The following is a 12,055-nucleotide window of genomic DNA, read 5'->3' as shown; positions in this document are numbered from 1 at the left end:
TCAGAAGGACAGAGGACATAGCACCATTGCCAGCTTCTCTCCATGCTCCCCTGGGGGCACCCAAACTGCAGCACTCCTTCGTCCTGGATGCATTCCTTCACCTCTTCAAGAACATTCTAGTGCCTGCCTCCCTCAGCCAGGTTAAAATCCGATGGCATAAGGTTTGGGTTGAATGAGGAGACAGTGACAAGGACCAAGTGGCTCATTTGAGCTGCGCTTTTTCATTGGGCAATGGGAGGAGATCCTGAGCACAGTCTTAAGATCCCAAGAACGACAGGCAGGTTCTCTGAGAGGGATTAGGACTCGTGTCCTCATCTGGCCACGCTTGCCAGCCTAGGCTAAGAGTCAAAATGCTCAGTCAGCAGCTCTGAGCAGAAGAGAAGGATCCCTTCCCTCCACTGGTGGTGATGCTTCTCCTAATGTAGCCCAGGACACTGTTGGCCACCTTTGCTGCAAGGGCACATGGCTGGCTCCTGACAAACTTGGTGTTGACCAGGACAGCCCTGGCATGTCCTGGTGCCTGGGGTTGTTCCTCCCCAGGGGCAGGACTCGGCACTTCTCCTTGCTGAACTGCGCAAGGTCCCTCTCAGCCTGTCTCTCCAGCCTGTCCATGTCCCTCAGGACGGCAGCATGACTCCCTGGTGTCACTGCGGGCAGCTTCACAGCACCCGTTCCTGGCCTCACTTAGCCGGGCTACTGCAGTGGTGGGAGCTGCACAGGGTTGAGTCCAGACCCCCGTTATTCCAGGGAAGAATAGGTAAGTGCAAGCAGAAATCCTGCCCAGGTGAGTCTGTCCCACAGCCTGTCTGTGTTGCTCTGAGGAAAGGGATAGTCTAAGGTCACCACGAAAACAAGTATTAGGCACATGGCTATGACTAAGGCAGCAAGTCCCTTGCTGTCTGACTGCCTTTAACTGGAAACCAGCTGGCGTGTCAGGGGCTTTCCAGCATCTCATCCTTCGACACATCCCTCCTCCAGTGCCTGCCTGTGCACAGCCCCCGGGAAGCTCCTACCAAGCTCTGGGAGCTGAGCAATCCCAAGCACTTGGCCTTGTATTTCCTTTACCTCAGACATGAGCTGTTAAAGCTCTGAATGTCCCAAGCAAGAAGAGGAGCCCCTGTTCTGCTCGTTTCCCAGAAGCACTGGGCAGCGTGCAGCGCCAGGTGCTTGCAGAGGCTGCGCAAGCGGATCACGGGGCTGGGGTCATGCTCTCCTGCAGGGCTCAAGCTCTGCTCAAGTGACTTTTTCTCCAGCACCAGAAAGCCCAGAGTGCCTAAACTGGTGCTTACCCCCCTGCTCAGTACCAGCACATACGGACCAGGACCACAGGGGTGGGTGTGAACGGGTGCCATCAGCCCCGAGCCCAGCAGTCACTGACTCTGCCACCTGCAGTCCCCTGGGGCACTGGCCCACGTGGCAGAGCACCACGCTCCAGTAAAGTCGCCGGCACACAGCACAGTTGGCTCCAGCGTCACAGCACCGGACCTTGTGGCTTGGGGAGGCTTGTACCAGCCCTGAGACCATGAGTAGAGCTCACTCTGTTCCAGACCGTACCAGGCCACTCAGCACGCTCCACTCACTCCACATGTGAGCTGCAATTCCCTCATCTCCACATAGAGCACCAGAAGAATATCGCGTCTAGAGATGTGCTTTGTTTGTACGCTCCCATGGGCTGATTCCCAGGGCAATGCTACCTGTCATCCCAGAAACCTGGACACGTCATCCAAACTCTGCCATCTGCAGATCACAACAGCCAAAGCAGTCCCTCGGGTACAGCATGGTGTTCTCTTGTCCAGCCTGGTCACACTAGGAATGGGTTTAACTCTGCTGGACATGCACTACTCTTAACAATACTGGGGAAAAACCCTGTCTCGGCCAGAGAGTCTTTCCGCGGTATCTCACAGACCCTGTCCGAGCCCGCTGCTCAGAAGCGCAGGGATGAGCTGTCAGGCTCCTCCATCCAACACAGGAGGGTTCATCCTGCGGAGCAAGGTGACCCGGTGACCGAGCTGAGTGACACACGGCTCTGCCTCGGCTCGGCTCCAGCAGGGCACGGCACCTCCAGAAGGCAGACACTTGCCGCGCGTCCCCAGACGAGGGCACTCCCAGACCAGCACATGAAGTGGGAAGGGTTTTGCTCTGCAGCCTCCCAGCCCCAGAGCTCGGCCCAGGGGTGACCCGGGCATCCCCATCGTCCGTTGCTCAGGGCTCGGGTCCCGACCTGCTGAGCTACAGGAAAGGTCCTGCCTGGGCAGAAATCACACAGGTCTGAGCCAACAAGTTCACACCTCAGTAGCCTACCAGCCCTGCAGCCCTGTCCATGCACATGCTCCAAACACATCACACTTAGTCTCCAGCTTTTGGGGCTCCACAGTGCCCATCCACATCCCGGTGTGCTTCCCAGCCAAGACAAGCCGCTAAGACCACCCATCTCCTGATGTGCTGGTCCAGCAACGAGGGGAGAGATGCAGCAAGAACCAGTGGCCTGGGTCACGTCGCAGCTCAGACCTCTCAAACCATGAAGCCTTTTTGGGTTGAAGGATGGGATCTGGCAGGACAGCTCTGATGCTGCCACTCCATGCCACTCTGGGGACCTACCTGGAGCTGCAGAGCCATTGCAAAGGCACCTTGCATAGGGGTGGCTGGATGACAGGGCCTTGCTCTGCAGGTCCCTTGCCAGATACACAGGCACACGCCAAACGTGTCTGAGATGGCTGCAGCGATTCAGAGTGGCTCTGGGCTGTTCCAGAACACTGGCAGAGCATCTGCAGGGACAAGCAGGATGGAGAGCTGGCAGCGCGAGGCGGGCGCAGGGCCATGGCAGATCCATGGGGTGGGCTGCAGCCTGAGACGCTGCTCTCTGCATTTCTGCCTCCTATGGCTTTCAAAGGCAAACAGGGATCTCTCTTCATTCTGGTAGCCTGCAAAACATTAGAGCTTAGTTTTTCCCCATCATTTCAGGAGCCGCCATCTCCCATGTGTTCATTAGGTGCTACGTTTCCTATGTGGCAGCTGCAAAAGTCCCGTTAGCCCCCGCATAGCAATTTTCCACTCTCCAACACTTTTATAGGCTGGCAGCTCAGCTCTCTGAGAATTAGTAATAAGAAATACCCTCTTGCAAAGCCCTAAAACTGCTGTTTCTAATTAAGAGCTGTTCTCAGCTGCATTCCTGTCATTGCTTTGATCTGGTACCAGCAGAAGCTGAAAATACCGCCAACGGCACGGAGAGCAGCCAGGAACGAGCCTATCCATTGCGGTGAGTCAGAGCTTTCACAAACCTCCACACCAAATACCTCCAGGCACAGCGTTGTGGCCGTGGGCCTGAGGCCAGCATGAGAAACAGTGACCAGCCTCCGAGGTGGTGGGCGCTTCAGGGCTGGCTGGATGTCTGAGGTCTCATCCACCGGCTCTCCCATCTCCAGGCTGCGGAGGGAGCATGGGACACTTGCGAGTGCAAGGTGGGAGCCAGGTGCATGCACATGCCTGAGCACTGCAGCTGTGATTGAGGGACCCAGCCGGGCATCCTGCTGCATGGGCTTGGCTGAGGCTGGGCACCTGCCCCTGGACCTGGCTCCATCCTCCAGCACAAAACCATCCTGATCCATGTGTAATGCCTGGCTGGGAAGGAGCAGGGCGTAATCCAGACACGCTCCACCCAGATCCTGAGCTCTGCATGGTGGTGGCAGGTCTCCGTTGGGGCATGCCAGGACCTCACTCCTGCAGCAAGCATCACACCTTCTTGCTGCAGCTCTGCAAAGCCACGCATGCTGCTCACACCTCCGAGGTGGAGCAAAAAACCCCCTCTCACATCCACTCTGACACTTCAGCTGCTAAAATGCCATCTTGAAATGTCACGAGCCTTTTGCCTTTTTCCACTCTGCATGAACATCTCTGTGTCATACAGAATGGGTACATCTCAGCTGCTTCAACCATCCCCTGGGCCGGGGTGAGTCCCTACTGCTGGTGAGTGACTCACCTGAATCACCCATGGGGATCCCAGCATGGTTGGCCCACCAAAAATTCAGAAAAGAGTTGGTTTTCTTTTGATCCTTAAAGATCTAGTAGGCTGTTATAAAAGCACTGGCTGTGCCCTGCTGCAAGACCAGCATTCAACAAGGAGGCCATGGGAGCCAGTTTGGTCCCATAGTGCTGGGCCAGCGTGTCCCAGGTCTTGTCTGATGCCGCATGGGCTGGGCTGGCATGATGCACACTCTTTGCTTGGCCCGGAGGACCTCAAGCTCAGGATGCAACTCCTTCTTGGAGTCTAATGGCACAAAAAACAGGGCAGTTTTGGCTGATGCAGGACACACATCTCAGGCATTTGTCAAGGAGATGAATCCTGTTCACATGCTAGAAGGGTGACGTGACCGTGGGGCCACAGAGGAGGAAAAGCAGACACGTGGCTTTGGCTTCGTGAGCTTTGGCAGAGCGGTCACAACTACAGATCAAATGCCTCAAGGAGCTTCAAGTTAAAAAAAATAAAATAAATTGGGATGGCGAGAGAGAAGATCAGCATAGAACATTTTGCTCGAGGATTTACAGATTGCAACGTTTCAGCTCCTGTGTTTGCCTCAAAACCTCAACTCCTCTGAAGTATGCCTGATTTTAGCATACAGGAATTCTTCTGGCTTGGCTTTTGGTTTGCTTTCTTCACACCTTAAAATTCAAAAGGCCATTTCGTGTGACCTAAAATGATGGCAGATACCTGTGCTCCAAATTTTCAACTTAAAAAGAGAAAGTGAAACAAATTAAGGAAAGTCAGACTCTTGTTTCAGCTGAGCCTGAGAGGAACTTTGCTGGCAGCAAACAGCACCTTTGAGCAGCTCTTGAGACCATCTCTCTCCCTTTTCTTAACATTCAGCTCAATCTATTTAATACACCACGTGTCCTTACATCATCACTGAGAGAGATTTTGCTAACGAGATGCACAAAGCACAGCTGCCTGCTTTGATGCAGAGGCCAAGCTGTCCCAGCAGCATCGCCGCCCGGGAAGGGGACACCTCTTCGCCCTGCTTCGGCAGCACTGGAACAGGCCTGCCCCGGAAAGCGGCAGCCGGCGCTGCTGCAGCTCCCGGCTGAGTCAGCGCGGCGGCACGGGAAGAAGGCGGCTGTCAGCCTGGCAGAGGGAAGGCAGAGTCACCCTGTGAGGGTGCAGGGCTGGGCTGTCAGGGACGACTTGTGGGGTTGGGAAGTTGCCCCGTGCAGCCCTGCGTTACCCGAAAGGCTCCCCAGGGCTGGCAATGCTGTCCCCTCTGTCCCCTCCACCGGACACCTGGATGCTGGACACCTGTTCTCAAGTCCGGCTTAAATCTTGTGAGTCCAGGAGCCTGGATTTGTTCCCCAGAGCTGGAATCCACCCATCCCAGCCCGCTACAACACACAAGACTGTCCCACACTGGGGGAGAAAGTTTCCCCTCCTCACCTCCATGGCTGCAGGCACAGCCTCAGAAACACATCCCAGAGAGACAACCGCAGGGCAGGGCTCCTCAGAAGCAAATTGCCCCGGAGCTCATAGAAGGAATAATGAAACTATACAATTGTTGCTGAAGAACCAGCCTTTTCCCACACGTCAGCAACAAGTAGACCAGTTGCAGGTGCAACCTTCTCCCAGGGAAACTCCAAGTTTTCCTAGTGCCTTTCCCAGACGCTGCTCAGGCAGGGCAGCGCTGATTCTGTAACACAGAAAGAATAAGCACAGAAGCCAGTTTTCTGTAATAAATTAGTATTATTTAAAAAACAGCTCCAGTGCACAATCAGTATTTCCAGACGAGTGAAAAAAAAAATTTAAAATCCTATTTCATTAGAGGTGTATATATATATGTGTATAGACATAAATTTGCATTAGTATATATACTGTACACACACATATACACACTTATAGATGGATAAATAGATAAATTTTTGGGGCTTCAACTTTCATACATATTCCTTATGCTTTGGTTCAAGAGCACCAAAACCACAGAGGGAAGCTCTGAGGATGCTGATCACACCCACCCATGGCAGCCGTGCCCAGAGCGTGCCCGTGCCTGCCTGTGCGGGAGCCTGCCCAGCCCGGTGCCCAGCCGGGCATAGGCAGGTCTGAGCAGGCAGCCGTCACGTCTGGGGCAGCTCGAGGCAGCACCTTGAGCCCTGCTTGATGCCGTGATCGGGGTCCTGGGAGCTCCAGGCGTGCGCCCGCCTGCCTGCTACGGCTCACCGACAGCCGGGAGACGCAGCTCGTAGCCAGAGAAGGCAGCTGCCCGCAGGATGTCAGGGGACAATTGGGGCAGCTGGCAGGGGCTGGGGAGGGGGACGTCCAGCGTGGTCGTCTGCAGGTCACCCTGCTGCACGGTGTTTTCCGCTGGCTGTGGCTCAGTCCCACAGCCATGCAGGGGCTGTAAAGCATGGAGGAGCTGCCCTCCATCCTCCTCCTCACTGGCCAGCAGCTTCACAGAGCTCAGCGGTACCCAGTGCCCTGCCATGCCAAGGCTCTCCTGCAAGTCCTCTTGGCTGAAGCACCTGCCCAGTGTGGGCAGGGGAAGGCAGCTGCCTGCTCCCAGGGCTGGGCACTGGCATTCAGAATAAAGCTGGAGGTGCATGGAGAGCCACATCTTGGATGTCTGGTAGTCTCCGTCCCCTGTGCAGCTGTCCCTGGCCAGTCCCGCTGGCACCAGCTGCTCCAGTGCCTCATCCCCATCACGTGCCTCCCCATCCTCCTGCAGCCGTGATGCCATCTGGGAGCCCAAGGCATGCCCCAGCTGGCTGGGGGTGCAGGATGGGTCCCTGCCCTCACGGCAGTCTGACCCAAACCCGTTGGCACAGTAGCCACTCATGTTCTGGGAATGGCTTTCTCTGAGGAGTGGCTGGGCTGCGGGTGCTGTCTGCTCAGCTGCGGGCGGCCCGTGGGGGGGGAGCACTGTTGGCAAGAGCCAGGCAAGTGAGTCCTCCTTAAGCTCAAGCATGGGCATCCCGATGGTCACACTCAGCTCCGCATTCAGGAGAGCCTGCTGGGAAACAAGCAGCGAAGCCGTCAGCCTCAGCTTGCCGAAACCTCCGCCAGCCTGGGGGTGATGAACCGCGTGCGCCGGGGAAGGGAACACTGCCGGACGGTCTGTCTGCTGTGCTCACACCCGGGAGAAACGCTGGCAGGCCTCTGCTCACTACAGCACCGGGGTCTGGTGCCAGGGATGGTCATGGCAGCTATCACACCGCAGCTTTTCCAGCTATGCCCCAGCTACCAGAGGTGGATGGGAGAGCTCTTACCTGCTCAGAGGCACAAGCAATCCCTGTGCATGAGCCAAGAAGAACAGGAAAGCAAAGTGTGCTGGGCCAGGGCAAGCAAAGCAGCCTGCCACCTCCTCTCCGCACTGGCGCTGGGGACTTCTTCAGCTTAGCAAGTTGCTTTTGTCCCCAAAGTGCTCAAAGGGCTGCTCAGCCCAGGCTGTTGCTGCCCCCAGCACTGGGAAACCAGGATGCAGTGGGGAACCGGTGGGTCGGACAGCGGGGAGGCACCCGGGCAACCAGACGGGTTTGGTGGTGCAAGAGGTGGAGGGAAGGAGGTGCTGAGCCCCTGCAAACACAGGGGATGCCAGCTCGGCCATGGTACACTCAGTGTGAAGGCTGGAGGAGGATCGTTCACTCACAAGTGTTTTTGGGAGGTGCGTCTCCGAGGGGACGTGCAGCTGGATGAAGCAGAGCCCGGCCATGCTCAGCAGCAGGACGAGGCCACTCAGCACTGTGGCAAGGAGGACCCAGGGAAAGCCTGTCAGGAGGTCACAGCAGGCTGAGGGGTGGAAGAACCCCAGCTGGTACACCCCCGCCTGCCCTACGCCAGTGCTACCCGAGTCCCCATGACAGGCTGGGACATTCAAGGGGTAGATGAGGAGCAAGCCCAAGGTGGATGGCGAGAGATCATCTCCCCAGGAAAGGTCGCCGCAGGGCATTAGTGGGCCACCAACTCAGACCAGAACAGCTCACGGGAGAGTGGCCCACACCTCCGCACACGTCCGTGCTGCAAGCAGGACCTGAGATGTGACAGCAGTGGCTCAGCTGGTGAGAGGGCTCCCACCTGCGGGGTCTGACGGCGTCACCATGCACTGCTCAGTCTCCCGGCTCTGTTCCCTGGCCATGTCCGCAGCTGCTGTCCGGATGCAGTACTGCGTGCTGGGCTTCAGGTACCTGAAGGTGCATGGTGCTTCCTCCCCTCTCCGTTTGCAGGGCACCTGGAAGCAGAGGGGACATGTGGCCGAGACGGCTAGAGGTGGGTCTGTGCACAGCTCCACTCACCAGCACAGCCTCAACACTCCACTCGACCCATGGTGTGGGGCACAGACCCTCCCTCCCTGCTCCCCAGCACCTCTAGCACTTGTTTCTTCACCCCAGGAGGTGTTCGGGTCCCAGAGGATCTCGTTAAACACCTACTGCATGCTTCCATCTGAACAGAAATTGTGACAGGTTTTTCTTATTTGTGTGGTCTAGAAAAGGAAAGGGACCCCCTGCAGCCCCCTGCGAGCCCCGAATTGGGAGTGCAAAGCATCCCACGCCCGGTTGCGCTGCTGGGTGCGGGCAGGGCTGGGGCAGCTCTACCGGCACAGGCACTATCACACCGATGCAACTGGATACGGGTGTCCTTGCTGCACCAGGAAAGCTTTTGCAAGTCCCACGCCCTCCCAGCCTTGCCCACCGTGCCACATACTTGCTGGACGAGCACGTCCCCCTCGTACAGGCTCAGCCAGTACCACAGCTTCAGCAGCACTCGGTCGACCGGCTTGTAAGAGCCGGTTTTGCTGCGGTAGGGAGTGAGCGGCATGATGATATTTATGCTGAGGGTGTGACCCTGGAGCAGCCATGACAACTCGGGGGGGCCCACAATTGCTGTAGGGAGGGAAAAAAAAAAACGGAGAAGAAAAATTAAGCCCATCAAAACAGAAGGCAAGCACCTCATTTCTCTAGAAATGATGTTTTTCAGTTGGACATCCCACTCCCAGCACACAGAAACATCCTCAGGTCTATCATGATGGCACTTGGTGCTGTGAAACCAGCTCTGGAAACGGCGGCCACCATGTCACTGCAACAGTCAATGCTGCTTCTGCCTCCTCTGGGGACCCCAGGCCAGGACAGAACTGCTGGCACCCCTGGCTCCCTGCTGCTGAGCGCTCTGTCAGACGATGGTCTAGAGACTGGCTGCGGAGCGCAGCAACTGCTCTTCTAGCTGAGTGCATCTATTTCCATGCCTGCTGGATGCAGAAGGAATGAAAAAGGGAACGCGAACAGCCGACATATATCCCATTTCAGCCGCTCGCACGTTCAGCTTATTGCAACAACCCTCTGTGAACTGGTTTAGGGAAAGGTCCTGAAGTTTTTCCTTCCTCCAAAGAACAGCTAGGCTTTTCGGACAGGACAGCCAGTCTGTGACTGAGAAGAGACACGTGCCCATACCTGGCCCATGCGGCAGCCAGGGCAAAGGCAGTGGCTGGAGGGACTCCTGCCTGCACCAGCCTGTGCCAGCTTTACCTTGCTGAGACAAAAGTGCCTTCACCCAGCATCTTCCAGACCCATGGCAGGGATGAAAAGGGGACGTTTTTAAAAGGCAAGCCTGGAGAGGTATCCTTTTCCCTACCCCATCTCATTGCATTCTCCAGAGACCCAAATTCTCACAGCCCCTCTGTGGCCTGGGGCGCCCCATCCATGGTCCTCACCTCTCTGTCTCCTCTTCTGTCCCCTTGCTCTCCACCCAGCCCTTCTCCATCAGCTCTGCTCCCATCCCTTTCCTCCGGTCAGGGCTCTTGGCACTTTTCCCACCGATATCTTCATATGATTTCCCATTGTATCCCACCAGAGCTCTCCAAGGACCCCTCTCCCCATCAGCCCTTCAGGAAAAGCAGGAGCCCAGCTGAAGGAGCTCCCTGGTCCTTACTGTCTCTGTACAGCTGCAGCTCGCTGGAATAGGCCCACGCGGACAGCTCGCCTCCAGCCACTGCTCTCACCCTTGCCCAGTAGAGATCGTGGATCTTGTCAAAATACAGCTCACATGCCCAGGAGGAGCCAGTGCTGTTCCCCCAGCAGGTTTCTGCCTTGGTCCAGCGAGAGGTTCTGCTCATGGAGAAAGTGCAGGGATTTCTCCTTTTCTGCATCTTCCCAGCCAAAAGGGAAGACTGCCTGGCCATCACCATCCCGTCTGAGCAGGAGAGCACGAACACCGGCCAACAGCATCCTGGGCTGCGTTAGGAGGAGCGGTGCCAGCAAGTCACGTCCCCTCTCACTGGCACCGGTGGGATGGCATCTGGAGGGCTGTACCCTGACCTGTGCTCTCCACTATGAGAAAAAACACATCCGCGCCAGAGAGAGCTCACTGAAGGACCAAAAAGATGACCAAGGGGTGGAGGTGTCTGTGGTATGGGGGAGGCTGAGCGTGTGGGGTCTGCTTAGCAAAAGAAGGTGGCTTAGGGTGCAGGGTCTTATCAACGCCATGGAGTAAAGAAGATGGAGACTTATCAGCAGTGCCCAGTGAAAGGATGAGGAACAGTGGGTGCAGGTTGAAATACAGGAAACTCCTTACCCATGAGGGGAAAAAAAAACCCAAACCCTAAAGCAACCCCTTTCATCTGTTACTGGGAGGGTGACCAAGAAAGGGAACAGGCTGCCCAGGCAGGTTGTGGAGGCTCCATCCTTGAAGGTGGTCAAACCCCAAAGGACACAGTCCTGAGCTGACTCTGCCTGAGCAGGGACAAGCTGGTCTGCGGAGCTCCCTGCCAGCTCTGCTATTCTGTTACTCCATGGTATTTATTGCCAGATAACAATCCTCTGGCTACTGGGGTCCTCAGCAGCCCTCTGCCAGGGTGCAGGGCGTCAAATCACCTCCACCCACTCCTCCCCACCACCCCACCTACCGTCTCTTCCACTCCACCTGGTACGTGGCACTGCGGGGTGAGCCAGGGTCCAGCTCCCACTGCAGGTGGACATGAAAGTTTTGTGCCTCCAGCCTCACGTCCCTCGGCGGCAACAGCACGCCTGGGGAGAGGGGGAAGCAGGGGGGCATCAGGCAGCCAGCGTCACTCTGTCCTGCAGGGGCCCGCTCCTTGGCCGGTCACTGCTTGGCATGCTGCACAGGTCTCCCCACTTTGCACAGGTATTGTGGGGCCTCCTCCCACCCTGCAAGCCCCCCCTTCAGTCCCATGTAGGCAAACACCGGCTCCCTGCCAGGCTCAGGCAAGCACTGGCTGCCAGCGTGGTGCTCAGCATCCGCATCCCGTGAACCTCTTGCACACCCTGGAGCATCCTATCTGCGGTCCCCCAAAAGGCACCGACACCTTGATGCAGCCGCTGGTGACCCTAGGGTTTTCTTGCCTGTTGCACCTTGAAGACCACCTGGTCCCCTCCTCCCTGCAGGTACCTTCTGCAGGTCTGAGAGTTGTCCCTGTGCTTCTCCCCACCCTGCAGTCCAGGCCACCCCACAGCCTGCTGCAGCAGCTCCAGAGTCAGACTTACCCCGGAGCAGGGTGCAGCTGGCCAGGGACAGAAGCAGGCTCAAGGCAGGGCTCATCCTGCTGTGCCCCATCCATCTGCCCCCAGGTCTACGCTGCCACGCCGGTTGCCATGGCAAGAAGACAGGGGTGCCGGAGCTGTTCTGCCACCCACGAACACAACAGGCAGCTGGAATCTGGGATCAGAGAGAATACCTTTTTCCCGAAGCTGCGGCCGGTGACATCCGGCGCAGGCGTGCCTCACACACGGAGGCGGCGTGCCCAGCCGCGGCACGGAGGTGCCCACAGCAGAGCGGCAGGGCAACCCCTGCTGCCCACTGGGAGTGGATGAAGCAGCCGCAGGGCAGGTGCAAGCAGGAACGTGGGGACAGTGGGCAGCTGCCACACTCTGCCACGGCATGCAGTGCGTGTGCTGCGGGGACCTTCTGGCGCACTCACCTCTAGCTGGTCCCCGTGGAGTTTGGTCCCTCCCTGAAGGCAGTGAGAAGCCACTCTGCCCGTGTCACCGGGACGAGGGTCTGAGAAAGCTCCTAGCCTGACGCTCACTCTGCTCCAGCGGTGACTCAGCCCTGTTCCGGGCATGACTCAGGCTG

At 57.3% G+C, this 12,055-nt stretch overlaps 1 protein-coding gene across 1 annotated transcript; it reads right to left on the bottom strand.

Annotated features, from left to right (window-relative positions):
* Positions 1 to 6,185: 6,185 nt before the first annotated feature.
* On the bottom strand, positions 6,186 to 11,622 carry LOC147527950 (interferon upsilon receptor 1-like). Its single transcript, XM_086619599.1, has 7 exons — positions 11,467 to 11,622; positions 10,869 to 10,989; positions 9,896 to 10,071; positions 8,675 to 8,853; positions 8,048 to 8,201; positions 7,623 to 7,741; positions 6,186 to 6,986 (listed from the first exon to the last, which is right to left on the bottom strand). The coding sequence occupies exons 1-7, from the start codon at positions 11,534 to 11,536 to the stop codon at positions 6,186 to 6,188; spliced, it is 1,620 nt and encodes a 539-aa protein (XP_086475725.1). The 5' UTR covers positions 11,537 to 11,622.
* Positions 11,623 to 12,055: the final 433 nt, after the last annotated feature.

This window comes from Tauraco erythrolophus, chromosome 13 (genome assembly GCF_009769465.1).
Source record: "Tauraco erythrolophus isolate bTauEry1 chromosome 13, bTauEry1.pri, whole genome shotgun sequence".
NCBI lineage: Eukaryota > Metazoa > Chordata > Aves > Musophagiformes > Musophagidae > Tauraco > Tauraco erythrolophus.
The sequence above is the reverse complement of the archived record's forward strand: the minus strand, read 5'-3'. Positions and strand labels throughout refer to the sequence as shown.